Below are 14,558 nucleotides of genomic sequence, written 5' to 3' on the forward strand. Positions count from 1 at the left end.
TATTAGAGGAACTACCGTTGGAAGGGAAGGAGTGTGTATATCCCATTTACAATTTGCAGACGACACCATCCTATTTTGCAATAGTGATCCGGAGGAGATGGCTAATGTTAAAAGAATCCTAAGATGTTTCCAATTAATGTCAGGTCTGAAAATCAACTTTTCTAAGAGTTCTCTTTGTGGTGTGAACGTTCCGATTGAGGAGGCGATCCTGTTAGCTCAAATTGTGGGATGCAAAGTGGAACAACTTCCTATCAAATACCTTGGGTTACCTTTGGGTGCAAATCCAGGAAGGATCAAAACCTGGGAGCCTGTTATCGATAGGTTTGAGAAGTTAATGACTGTTTGGAGATCTCAGTTCATATCGAAAGGGGGTAAGCTTACTTTACTCAACTCCAACACTAGGAATGTCCCTGTGTACTTCATGTCTTTATTCAAAATGCCGGTTGCAGTAGCGAAAAAGTTAGAGAAAATGCAGCGCCAATTTTTTTGGGGAGACTCTATTGATAAAAGGAAAATGCACTTGGTTAGTTGGGATGAGATTGGGAGGAAGAAAGATGGTGGAGGTCTAGGGGTGAAAAGACTACTACAACAAAATCAAGCTCTCTTGGTCAAGTGGTGGTGGAGATTTGGTAAGAATAAAGAGGCACTCTGGGTAAAAGTCATCATTGGTAAATATGGGCTGGATACGAATTGTTGGCTTCCCTATGCATGCGGTTCAGGATCAACATCGAAAATATGGGCAGATATTTGTTCCTTGGAGAATCCATCCTCTCCTTTGGGCTACTCTATCCGAGACAGCTTTAGAGTTCAAGTCAACTCAGGTAACACCACTATTTTTTGGGAACACACTTGGTTGGCAGAAACTTGCTTGAAAGATGAGTACCCTAGATTATTCTCTTTATCCACTCAAAGGGAGGCGAAGGTCAGCACTTTGTGGGGAAACTCGAACGGCGGCTGTTGGGAGTTGCTATTTAGGAGAAGGCCGTTTGGGAGGGAGAAGCAAGAGATGGAGAACTTGCATCGAAGACTTAGGGGTGTGATCTTAAACCCAACCAAGCCTGACCTCTTACAGTGGAGATGGGCAGTGGACGGAAATTTTTCTGTGAAATCAGCGTGCGATCATTGGGAAGTGTTTTCTCACTCAAACAATGCTCTCTTGGGCTCTTTGTGGAAGAACCTTAGTCCCCCAAAAGTGGAAATCTTTGTGTGGATGGCTATAAAGGAGAAAGTGGCCACTCGTTATCTACTTCTTAGCAGAAATTTGATAGTCGACGTACATCAAGCGCTGTGCCCTCTTTGTTCCGAGCACATTGAATCGAACCAGCACTTGTTCATACACTGCAGATTTTCATGGGCTGTGTGGTCGGTAATTTTGGATTGGTGGAACGTTAAATGGGTGTGTCCATACTCGGTTCTAGACCTAGCTAACTGGTGGTTTGGTCATGGATTCCACAATCTGGAGAGACACATATGGGAAGCGTGCCTTTTCGCTACTTTATGGTCTTTATGGCTGGTTCGGAATGATTACGTGTTCAACAACGCATCTTCCCAGGCTTGGGAGGTGGGGGACTTGATCAAAACAAGGGTTGCGATGTGGATGAAGGCAAAATTCGACATCAAAGTATATTCAGTGGACGATTTTAAGTTGTTTCTAGATGGTGTTCGGAGAGTAAAGTTGTAATTCAATCCTTTGGGGCGTCTTTCAACCTTTTGTTGGATGCTTTGTTTTTTTTTGTTTGTGCTGCTGCCCTTGGCTCTTTGAGCTAAGTTGTATCCTCCTCGATGTTCCCCTTCGAGATTTATAAAATCGTTCGTTTTGCCGAGAAAAAAAAAAAGAAGGAAATCTAGGCCCCAACCCATGCAGTAATTACGGCATTTCCAAGTTCAGGTTTAGCCTCTATTTACACGACGGTTGAAAACTCAATTGCTCCCACTGCCCTAAGATAAATTAGACCAACAAAAACTAGTCGAGATATATAGAAGAATCGTGTACGAGTTTTCAATAGATATGCTCAGATTCTTAATATAAAATAATTTTAATTTTCTAGATGGTAATTATACAAGCGGCTGTGAATATTGTCGAGGATAGTATCCTATATGGATGCACAATTTCAGAAATTAATCTTTTTTAATTCTTGTATCCTCTAAATCATAGACTAAGACAGGGTTCAAAGCCTCAGACCAACCCACATATGTTCCCATATAAACTAGTTTTATACCTATTAGGCTAGCTACAAACTTTTATGTATGTTATGGCTAAACTTTCTATTGTATAATCAACCTTTAAACATCTATTTAACCATGTGATCAGTAATTAATAATAAAAAACAAACTTCAATATTGGTTTAAATTCAATATTTTTAATTTTACAATCTCACCTTATTATGCAGGTGCATAGATACATTTTCTTTCGTATTTGTATTTGAAATTTGGACAGAATATGTATGATATTTAACGATTCGATTCGAATCGTGTTTCGGAAAAAAAGGGTCAATTTGATTCTTGATTCGATTTACGATTTGACAACCTCGAGTGTGCTCTACCCTAGCATGCATGCATTTCATATGGTGATTTATAATCTCTCTCCTCTTATTTTTGGTTTTGATTCCATATGTACATCAAATGGTTTTGATTACATACGCACATCAAATGCATTTCGAATACTTTTTTATTTTTATTTTTAGGAAACAGAAACATATTATGTTAATACTAAAACAATTACAAAAAGAAGAAAAAAAAAAAAAACCAACAACAAAAGTACACAGAAAAAGAAAAAAACAGCTTCGGTGTTGAACCCATCAATTTACTCGCGGGGATGGGTGGATCGTGGAGAGTCCATGGATGTCTTCCTTGGTAAGCTTATTCCCGCCGCTAGATTGTCAAATCTGCTGCATTTATATTCTGTTAAGTGGGTACTTGATCAAATGATGCAGTTGTTGGCGCCTCCGATCTACGTACATACGTCCATAACATTATGCTTCGTTTGATATTGTGAGAAATAGACGGATGAGCCACCACTAACTACCAAAAACCCATATATATGTGACTACTTTTTTCTTTTCCCCACATCTATACGCTCAATGCCAAGGAAAAACGATAAATGGCCTGATATTTATGTGTTAGTCCAAGGTCACATTTAGGTTCTTGATCCGTTCTTTATATTCCATCCGTCTCACTTTAAATGCTCCTTACGTAAAGTCGTGTCATTTTGTTCTTAGATTTAGGGATATGATGCCGTCAACCCTTGCATGTTTCTTTAGTCTTTGTAACAATTTCAAAGATTATAAAATTTTTTTGCCCTTCAAAAAGGAAAAATGGGTTATAGGTCAATTAAGGTTGTAAATCAAGGAAAAGCTCCACATCATTTGCCCGACATTGTTTTGTCCCTGGGAAATGTGTTTTCTTGAACAGAAATCCTCCGGCACGATTCTGATCCTGGTTACGAGGTTAGCAATGGGCAAATCCCAACGTGCAATCCTCCTCAACCCTCTCTAGCCTTTGGCGGATTTGTAGAGTCAACCCCTGCAGCAGCTCACGGATCTCAGCAAACTGAGTGTGGGTATCCTGACGGATCACGGTCAACTGTGCTTGTTAATCCTCCACCATCCTCCTTAGGTCATTAAGCCCACGACCAACATCAATGGGTGTGTCTTCTTCTGTGTTTGGTGCCTTCGAACCAGGCAAAGCTGTGCTCTGATACCACTTGACGCAACGGAATTTATGAGAGACTAGTTAGCGTTCTAGTCCAAACGAGATAAACAACTCGTCGCAACAAGCAAATCTTGCGCACAAGAAAGAGAGAGAATCTTTGCAATATTATTGATTAAAAAACTGTATAAATTTTAGGTTACAAACCCTTATATAGGCTGAAACCCTAGAAACCCTAAAATTAAATTTGGAAAATAAAAAGTCCCAGAAGCTGGGGCTTTTCCTATAATTGAAAATAGGAAAGAAAAACAAGACTTTCCAAAAAAGAATGAACTTAAAAGGAATTACGGTTTAAGAGTTATTAACGAAACAAATCTTTTCTAAAACGGCAAAATAACGCAATTGAATGTCTAAACGAAGGAATTAGGCCGAAAAGCACAATCAATCATCAACTTATGGTTGATGAGTATTGACCGGAGCGCGAAAATAAGTCAGCCCACCAAGTTTGGGCCTATTCCGAGCTCGTCCGAATTTAGCTAATTTGGGTAATTTGAAATTAAACATCGTTTGGACTTCTGAGGCTTAGCTCGGTCCAACTGTTGATCATGGAATTGGGCCTCCATGTGTTCTACATCAATTTCATGTGTTGTGTTTTTTAAGTTTAATGTCTCTAATGTTCTCAACTCCTATCAGGGCGGCCAAAGGATTTAAGCTCAGTGGTGATAAAAATGTGTAAACATAATGTACACGAAACACTGTAAAATAGTTACCCCCTTTTGATAAGGGCGAGGGGATCTGGTTTCTTTTTTATCCATATGGAGCAGTTCTTGTCCCCAGTTACCAAAGAGCTAGATGTATTGACTGTTGTTGCAAAAGCTTCAAAAAAAGTTTTAGGAACTGTATCACCACCATATTGCATTCTGTGAACAGCTTACAGCGAGCCAGAGCAGCGGAGAAGGACCCTCTGAGAAAGAATCAATTCTGACAATAAATACTCCGTTGCCAGATACTCCATTTCCCATGAAAAAATCATTGAATGAGTGGAGTAATGCCCCAATAACTATACGTGGGTTCTTATCTAAATCAAATCAGGCTGAAAGAGCAAAGGAACAAATGTCAAAGGGCCAACCATTAGATAGTCAAACCTTAGTAGCATGAAGCGGGGGCGGGAGCGGAGCCACCTAGAAGCTCCTAAGGTTGGGAGCGCCTAAAGAGCTTATATATATAAATATGGATGTAAAATATTAAATCATTAAAGGAAAAGTGATCCCTTTTGAAAAAAATTTCAATCTTAAAGTGTAATTATTGGAAGTTACATATTTTCAATTTGCAGAACTTCTTGATTAATATGATTCTCATATTCTTATTTCAACAATGGCATAACTCTCTTAAAAGTAAGAGAATAATTGTCTTAACGGTCCGATAAGCTCTCATCTTAGTTCCGTTTTGAGGGGAGTCAAGCTCCCATCTTGGGAACGCCGATTCGAGCTTCCGTTTAGGAAGTGCACCTATTTTAGAAGGATCCTGCAACTAAGAATCAAACTCTAGGTGAGCTTTGACCAATTACGGCCGCCTCACAGTTTTTTCAGTTGTTGCATCTTTTTTAATATGGAATTTTGTTTCTACTCTGGGTTATGGCGATGATCCGGGAACCGAAATTGGATCGGAGGACGAATTGGTGTTGCAGAAGAGCAAACAAACACCAAAATCTAAGGCAAGCGGTAAGAGGGGGAGATCTGAATAGTACGTTGTTAAGAGATTAGTGATCACCTAAATTAATGAAGGTAGCAAACTAATAAACCTTCGTATATTATTTATTGTCATGGAAACAAACTAATGTTTCTTAGTACTATTTTTTATTCGACTTAAAATATTTGTTTGGTTTATAATGCTTTGGAAGGTTCCTCCACATTATGAGTGGTGTTTGTGCTGCTGGGATTAGTAAATAAATCTGTATTTAAAATGGTGAAAAGTATCAGCCTCGTTTTATTTTAAAGGTAATTGATTTTCACACTCTCCTTTTTATTCTCATGTGAAAATTAACGTTTTATTTGTATACTCTTTTACACTCGAGAGAGCAAGATTGTAAATTCACATCACAAGAAGACCAAAAACAGAAGTGGTTATAGAAAGGGGAGTGAAAATAGCAACCCTATTGTCATTTGGTAATGAATCTGTATTTGTCAGTAGATTAAAATACAGAAATGATATAAGTACCGACCGGGGGAGAGAAATTGTACCGACAACCACCGGCGGGCCGTCTCCAGCCACTGGACGGCCGATCCGAGCCGTCCAAAAATTCTATAGAAAAAACCGATGGGGTTCACGCGAGAATTAACGGCATCCGAGGTGTGTAAGGTGCTTGATCTGAGCACCTTTTTTTCATGTATATATGTATATACGTGTATATACACGAAAAAATGGTGCTCGGATTAAGCACTCTACACACCTCGGATGCCGTTGATTCTCGTGAAGGCCCCATCGGTTTTTTTTTTTAGAATTTTTGGACGGCTCGGATCGGTCGTCCGGAGACAGCCTGCCATCGGTACGATTTCTCTCCTTCACCTGTCGGTACATATAGCATTACTCATTAAAATATGTTGCGATCCTTTGATTTTTTATTTTTATTTTTATTTATAGCAACGCTACGAAAGCCATACTCCAATACCCATATACTTATGTGACTACTTTTTTTCTTTTCCCCGCATCCATAAGCTCAATGCCAAGAAAAACGATAAAATGGCCTGATATTTATGAGTTTGTTCAAGGTCACATTCAGGTTCTTGATCATTTCTTTATACTTCTTCTATCCCATTTTAAATGCTCCATACGTAAAGTCGTGTCATTTTGACTTTCAAAAAAATTGAATTTTTCATAAATTTTTTTGGAACTTTTTTTTCCCACTGTTATAAAGTACTCATTGAGATCTTTGAACGATGCAAAACAAAGTTAAAAATTAATTCTGGAAATACTTTATTTTTCAAGGTCAAAGTTACACGGTCTGCCGTAGAGAGTGTTTAAATTGGGACGGAGAGAGTAGTACAATATTTGTTTACGAGTGATAACAAGCTTTATGCACTCTTTGAGGCATGGATTTGGGTCACAGAAAATAGTCTCTGAGGAGGAGAAAACTACTTTGTACAGCGGGTATGACCTTGTTTTTAAACGGGAAATGAGGAGTGTCACCACCATAGTGCATGGGGCAAATGCGGAACTAATTCCCGTGACTCGAATTAATCTTGCATCACAAGACATTAACGGGGTGTTTGGATGGAGGAGATGAAAGGGGATGTGTTAGGCGCCCTAATTTGTATTCCGGCTTTTCTTCAAATTCAGTGTTTGGTTCAGTTTTTTGGAAGGAGGAGATAAACACTGTAGTGACTTCATCTCTACCAGGAGGTGGATTTGTGAAGGGGAGCTCAGACCCCAACGGTTGGCAAATCCGGGAGGTTTTGAGACGGTTTTACCCCTTCAAATTCCCCTTTGGTTTATCCTTTCTCATCCAAATACGTCATTTAACACTTTATTCCATCATATCCACCTTTCAAATCTCCCTTCTCAAAAAATCGTCCAAACACCTCATGGGGCCACCCTTCTTAACATATCACCCATCATTACATATCCACTTTCAAATCCACCCTCATTCTATATCCACCCAAAACAAATCTTCCATCCAAACAGCCCATAAGAGTAGTCGTAGAAAGCGTGCATTGTTGTCACGCTTTGTGAGATATAGACAATTTTTTGGGACGTCCCAAGAAAGAAACAAGCGAAACAAAGTGGGACGGAGGGAATAGTAAAGTCATGCAGATTTTTGGGGGAGTAAAGTAAATCCTTACGCTGTTGAAATGGTTAAAATGCTAAATGCCTACTGGAGATTTGCTAAAGTTTCGGGTTGTTGTCCCGCTTCGCCACCCCTTGTGTCTGCATAATTCATCAAACTTATACGATAACTCCTCTGATGAGAGAATAGATTTTGACAAAATGTGGGCTCACGGTAGAATCCGTGTCTCTTATGAGAAGGGTGTGTCCAGAAGGTGCGTACGTGTAGTTACTCTTTCAAGAATACAGTCAAAATGCAAAAAAAGGAAATCTAGGCCCCAACCCAGTAATTATGGCATTTCCAAGTTCAGGTTCAGCATTTACACGAGGCTGAAAACTCAATTGCTCCAACTAGCCTAGAATAAATTTGACCAACAAAAACTAGTCTAATATAGAAAAATTTTGTTCGGTCTATTCTAAACTCACAAGTACTTGTATATTCGAGCCACGGATCTATTCTAAACTCACAGGTACTTGCATATTCGAGCCACAGATCTGTACACACACATATGTATCTACATGTAAAACAGGTGGAAGACTTTGATTTAAGACCTACCAAGTAAGATGACAAACACATACAACACTCAGAGGACCGTGGGATGAGTAAGGGTGACCGAACCCTTATCCGTAACCTCCTCCTCAGAATATCGGTTAGGATAACAATGGTTAGGCTGAGTTCCAGGGACTAGAGTAGCCCCCAGCCCTAACAATGCAGCACCTCCGTCTCCGTAACCTCCTCCTCCTCCTCCTCCTCAGGATGTTGGTTAGGATAACAATGGTTAAGTCAAGTTCTAGGGACTAGAAAAGCCACCAGCCCTAAACAATGCAGCAACCCATGCCTGTATTGCCATCAGGCCTACCTCCATCCGTTGATACCTCTCCACCTGTGCAACATCTCCTCGTGCATGCACGTCTTCAACAGTAGCATCATTACCTTCTTTACATGCAGTTCTATCTCCTCGAACCATTCCTAAGGATTGGAACGCAAGCTCTGATATCAACTGATGCAAAGAAGCGTGTTGTAAAAGCAAGAACACCACGAAAATAATCTCACAACTGACAATATAGAGAAACCTCTATTTTCTTCTTATTGAAACTCAACCAATAGCCACAAGGATTACAATGCTTATTTATGGCCTAGGAGACCATAAACAAACTAGGAAATAAAATGACAAAAGAGAAAGAAAAACACTTGCCAATCAAGTCTAAACTAAAGAAATTATCTAATCGGAAAGAGATGAGCAAAACATGAAGTTGTATCTCACAAATTGCCTAATATAGAAGATATGTCCTAGACCTAATCAGTAGTACTATGACCTATAAAGAATTATAGAAACTACTACTTTTTGTAGACCAAGTAAATATGAAACAAGAAAAATCAAATCAACCAAAATTAGGAAACTTAAATTCTATACTACTTATTTCTAGGATGGCATGATTCCTAACAAAATAACTATATTATCAAAATATCAAAAGCCAAATATGCTATTTTTTTATGTTTAAACTATATTGTTCTATAATCCTCAACAGCATCAACGATTTTGGAAAATCAAAATCTGTTGCATTTTGATGAGTATAATATTAGACATGCCGGTAATCACAATGTCAACCAAAGTAATGAGAAAGTTCATAAGAAAGCAGAGAAGGTAACAAGGTATTAACTTAACTCACTCATTGAACATATACGTGAATGTTAACTTGCTTACACTTTCAAAATTATTTGATAATGATAATATTCCTTATACAACAGTATAAGATCAAAGCGTTAATTTCTTTCCATATGAAATGAAGTGGCAAATCGTCTGAGAAATTACACTGCAGCTGGTTTGCTGGTGCTGTGCTTACAAGGAACTTCTTTATTTTGTTTTTTCAATTCGTCTCCAGCAACAAGAAAGAATGCAGTGTGCCTGCAAAATAACAAAAAAAATGCCATGTGTTTTAAAGTTTGACTGCTAAAGAATTAGGGCAGGGTTCGGTTGCGATACTTGGAGAAAGAGGGGCTGTTACAATACAGACGGCCTTCGATGCTCTTTATATTTCCATAGAGAAGGATAAACGGATGGATCGTGAAGCCAAATACGTGAGCTGTTGGAAATACCTAAAAAAGTTCATCATTTTGATTTTTGAGTCTGCGTCAATATCGCTCGTGCCGTCCAATGCTTGTTGCATGTGGTGTAACCACCTCTCGGCAGCCTGATGAGAAACAGGAAACGGGCGGTGTCGTCCAATCAGAGCAGGATGTCCTGCAGCAAATCAAGATACTCCATATATAAATAGAAAAAATTATGCATTCGTGCAAAAGAGGCAGATGTATGAAAAGTTGAGTCCAATAACCAAGATTCCTCCCGTTTATTATACGTTTAGCAAACTATAATCAGAGTAATAACGGGAATGGTTGATACAGAGAATTTGGATGCCTGAACATAGATGATAGAGCAAAATCGGGAGTCTGCTTCGTAAAGTTGCATGAAAAGAGCAATTGGAAAAATTTTGTTGCATTGAATAAAAAGCATATGGTACAAGTACTGTATATTAATCAGCTTAGAGCAGGTCATGAATTTAGAAATTCGTTAAGTTCCCTTCTGCAGACAAAATGGACTATCAAAAGTAATTACCAATTTACCACATTGGCTTTTTCCTATCTACTACTTGAAACCACTAACACAAAAATGCAGTTCAATGCCAATTGTTAAAGAATCAAGAATGATACGCCATGATAGATATTAATACTGTTTCTCACCATATTCGACAGGACACTGAGTTCAGGGGGAATGCTGAGAGTAGAACTTGAGGCGACAACAATGACCATGATGCCAAATTGCAATATGCACTTAAATACAGCAATAGAATGAGTTGGATCTTAATTCCAAAGGCAATTAAAATGATTTGATTTGAGATGGGATTCAACCACTGAAAAAGGAACACGATGCACCACCACGTCTATTTTTTTCCCCCTAAACACCACGCCTAGGTGGAAGGCATTTTAGTCGAGAATTAGTCGAAACTCTTCGCTGAAATTTGTCACCAGAATACCAGTAAGGATTTCATCCGAAAGCAAATATCATAGGCGACGAGAAAATTTGCAGTTATCTCCCCATAGTACAACTTGCAATGTGGAACAAGTGTTCATATTCTAGATTAGATGGGCACTCCAAAGTTTATGGTGCAAGTTGATTATGCAGTAAAGCAACTTGCAAAGTTTATGGTGCAAGTTGATTATGCAGTAAAGCAAACCTAGGATGGGAGGATCATGCATCCTCTCAATCAACCAATTCAGTTCTTATTTCTCTTCGTTTTCTCCTCTCTTATTTTTTTAATTGACAAGTTGATTCCTTCAAATATTCGTGGACTATCCAAATCCCGAATATTCATGGAAGCATGTAATCCGTGTATTTTGTTGTTTATCATTCTCGATTTCTAGCTCCACCTCAGATTTTCTATTAAATGGAAGACTGTTTATCAATGGCTTTCGGACTTGATAATAACGTGTCCAATGTTTTCCGGGTTTTTTTAGTTTCATGAAACCACCTTGAGGGTGACTGAATTTGTTGCCATCGACCAATCAAGTAGTCATGTATGTGTACAGTACACAGTGTACCATTGACCACAAACTATGATCAAGCATTCACCATAGAATTAGTGTCCGAGAGTTGCTTCATTTCATCAAGTGTGATAACAGTAACACTATAAAAGCTAAGGGAGCCAACAGTGAGTTTGTCCATTTAATAGCAACAGGGAGTGGAAACATCAATAAAAGCTCATACATATTACTCAAATATTTCTTAATATTGCTCTCATACTCCAGTCAGCAGCAAACATACCACGCTGCAGTCTGCAGCAGCAGGACCGTATGGAAAACTAACACATTGATCCACTATTAACATTTGGAAAACAATTAAACTAGGAACCGATCTTAAGTAACAATTTCTTACCCTTTCTTTGTGAGTAAAGGGGCGGCCCTCCCATCCTTTGCACAAAGAACTCATATTGATTCTGAATCGCCTCTTCTTTCTTTGAATTAGCAAAAATTGACCGAAACCACTCTTCATCATCGTCATAAACTCTGATCTCCATTCAGAAACAATGCCTTGATACCTTCAGATTCAGCACAAACTAGAACCAGCCAGGGGCAAAATATTTACCTCATTACCTTATTCACTTCCCTCTTTGGAAGCCAACAGAATAAGGGCAAGGCGTGGAGAAAACAAAAGTTTTTTTTTCAAAAACATATATCTCCTCCGAATATGAAACAAGCTAGAACAAGAGCCAATTGCTCTGTTTGGCATCGAAAAAACTTCAGAACATATGTACTCCCTTGTCTCATTTTGTTTGTCCTCGAGAGTTCTAGATTTATAATAGGACAAAAATGCATCGGATTAAAAAAATAAAATTTCACATTGCCTCCTTTATCTACCACTTCCATCTATACTAATGAATCAATGATTGCTCGGGATAGTTTTGAAAACTTACAACATTTAATTCTTTGACTTTCCAAAGTGGATAATCTTTTTAGGACATCACAAATTGGGAAGATGGACTAGCAAGATTCGACGGCGGAAGTATTAAAAGTACAAACTACATGATTGAGGTGAAGTTTCCGAAAAAATTATTTCAGCTACTAAATAGACTAGACCACAATCAACGGTTATTCTCTCTTTTTTAAATCCAAGTTTTAGTTTCAATTTTGGTTAAAAGCATAAGTTGATATGACCCATTTTAGTCTGTCTTAATGAAATTGTGATACTCCAATCCTTAAATCTTTTAGGAGTTGCACCGAAACTTTTTAAAAAAATCCTAAGATTATCCCCAAAAGCTCCCCCCAAATTTAAGTGGAAAGCTTTTGTCTCACTATATTGAATTCAAGACGCTCCAGAAATTTCCGATAGTGGTGACATATACCGCCAATAGTATAAATAAATCACACTCAATGACATCAGTCGTCAATTACCATTTTTCAGATAACCCGACATACATCAAATAATTCTCTCAAGACCCAAGTAAAAGAGAACTTCAATATGCTGTCATGAAAAGAAATAAAATTCCAGAATAGTCCTCAACAAGTTTCCTTCAACAATTGTTAGCTAATAGGCTCATTTCTAGTAATCTTAAGTATGTCTCAAGATATGTGACCAAAGACTAGCACATCAACCAAGATACATATCGATTTAGGGGTTTTTGAAATTTTAGTTTACTACCTTGCCAACACTTCTTTACAGAGAAAAGTTATATCTTGATTCTCCATTATATATTGGGAAGTTATTAGTGGTTCATTTGAAGCCACTGAGAACATAGTGGAGCCCTCCTGCTTCACTTGCCAAAAATTGAAGTTCTTTCTCAAATTGATAACATTATGATGAAACGATTTTACCTCATGTTTTTCCCCCCCCCCCCCCCCCCCCCCCCCCCTTTTTTTATCAATTTTTTAAAATCTGGTGAAAGGTGTGGTGTAGGGTTGGAGATGCTCCTAGAGCATCTTAAGCCCTTACCCTTTTGTTTACTCAAATTCAGACTTTGAGTAAAAACCCCACCTCAAATCACCACTCTTTTCCTCTCAAAACTATCCCAAATTGAGTTTTACTCAAATTAAGGGAGACTCAAATTTTAGAATGTTTCTTTCTCTTCCTCAAATGCACAATTATGCTAAAAATGTCCCATCCGCAAAATGAGAACTTGAAAAAATATACATTTTTGTCAAAAAAAAAAAATTGGACATTTTTTTTATAAATAAAAAGAAGCAAAAAGTTTGAATTTTTGTCAATAAAAATGCGTTATTTTGAGTAAAACCCCCACCTCAAAAGTCGCCACACTTTTTCTCTCAAAGAAATTGGATTTTACTCAAATTTTAGGATGCTATTTTCTCTTCCTAAAAATGCATCAGTATCTGTTCTCGTTTTGCGGTTTGGACAATTAATTTGGGACTGAGGTAATATTAATTAAGCTTTTAATGGAAAAAATAGAGAGTATATTATAGCTTGCCTATTGGACTGATCCATATCAAATGACGCGCCAGTATTTTCTCGGAATCAATGAAATCGGATAATAGGAGCACATATATAATGAATCAATTTAGGGAGAAAAATACTTCTAGAGAGAGAGAGAGAGAGAGAGAGAGAAGGACCTGTTGTAGAAATTGGTGGAGAGATTAACGAAGGTTTGTAATCCTCCGAGCTTGTCAAAGAGATTGGTGGAGTCAATGGCGAAGGCGTCGCTCTGTTCCACCCCGCTCCACTCCGACGCCTTTTGCTGCAGCGATTGCATTCTCTCTCTCTCTCTCTACTTTCTCTCTCTGCGGAGAGAACGAGAAGGAGTGTGTGACGATACTAGCGTGCATTGGGAGTCCCGATGGGGGAAGATGTTGTAGTCGCGTGGATGGCACGCTTCTGAGAAATTGTTCGGTGTCTGATAGGTATATTCCACGTATATCCGTTCGGCACATCTGAACCGTCTAATACATTTTTAGATAGTTCAGATTGAAACTCTCTCTTTTCTCTCACCCCAACTTTTTCTCTCTCTCCATAACCGAGCCTTTCAAAAAAATAATGGACAGCTCAAATACGCCAAGCGGATATCATGTAATATCCACTCGGCACTGAAAAATTTTCCCACGCTTTTCCAAGTGCAGAAGGGGATGAGACGTGTAAATATGCTGCGACTACGATGAACTCCACAATAGGTTTGATGGGAAGAGACGTAAAATTTTCCTCAATAAGTTAATTAGTTTATTTTTTTGTTCTTATTTAATTTTTTTTTTATATTTATTAGTTTTTCGTCAATTTTTTTGAAATTATTATATCGTTATGACGAAAGAAATCTAAAAAGTAAAAAATTATGATCGAAATCCATTTTTTTTAATGATGACGAAAAAATTGGCTTATTTTTGTCTTTATTCAAAAAAATTAGGTTTCGATCGTATTTTTTTCTTTTCTAGATTTCTTTTGTCATGACAATGTAATAATCTCAAAAAAATTGACAAAAAACTAACAAATACGAAAAAAAATTAAGTAAGAACAAAAAAATAAGCCAATTGGCTTATTTTGCCGACCGGGACAGCCGAACGAGGCCGGAGCCTAACAAAAGAAAGTTGTTTT

The 14,558-nt window shown here is 38.1% G+C and overlaps 1 protein-coding gene across 3 annotated transcripts; it reads right to left on the reverse strand.

Moving 5' to 3' along the window:
• Positions 1 to 7,776: 7,776 nt before the first annotated feature.
• Positions 7,777 to 13,810, reverse strand: LOC131309555 (two-on-two hemoglobin-3). 3 transcript variants are annotated; one of them, XM_058336173.1, is made up of 5 exons: positions 13,589 to 13,810; positions 11,403 to 11,533; positions 9,569 to 9,713; positions 9,285 to 9,377; positions 7,777 to 8,215 (listed from the first exon to the last, which is right to left on the reverse strand). In XM_058336173.1, the coding sequence occupies exons 1-5, from the start codon at positions 13,726 to 13,728 to the stop codon at positions 8,137 to 8,139; spliced, it is 588 nt and encodes a 195-aa protein (XP_058192156.1). In that variant the 5' UTR covers positions 13,729 to 13,810; the 3' UTR covers positions 7,777 to 8,136. The 3 variants fall into 3 exon arrangements, with proteins under 3 accessions (XP_058192156.1, XP_058192167.1, XP_058192163.1); XM_058336184.1 differs by having other exon boundaries at positions 7,925 to 8,471; positions 13,589 to 13,808; XM_058336180.1 differs by lacking the exon at positions 7,777 to 8,215 and adding an exon at positions 8,407 to 8,440 and having other exon boundaries at positions 13,589 to 13,808.
• Between the last annotated feature and the right edge of the window lie 748 nt (positions 13,811 to 14,558).

This window comes from Rhododendron vialii, chromosome 2a (genome assembly GCF_030253575.1).
Source record: "Rhododendron vialii isolate Sample 1 chromosome 2a, ASM3025357v1".
In the NCBI taxonomy this organism is placed as follows: Eukaryota; Viridiplantae; Streptophyta; class Magnoliopsida; order Ericales; family Ericaceae; genus Rhododendron; species Rhododendron vialii.

Bases quoted from the DNA above. Each gene is read 5' to 3' on its own strand.
- LOC131309555 (XM_058336173.1), bottom strand. From the start codon at position 13,728: ATGCAATCGCTGCAGCAAAAGGCGTCGGAGTGGAGCGGGGTGGAACAG. The intron at 11,534-13,588 runs GTCCTTCTCTCT...AATGGAGATCAG, and splicing joins TCCACCAATTTCTACAACAG to AGTTTATGACGATGATGAAG. The intron at 8,216-9,284 runs GTAATTTCTCAG...CCTGAGGAGGAG, and splicing joins ACCAGCAAACCAGCTGCAGT to GAGGAGGAGGAGGTTACGGA.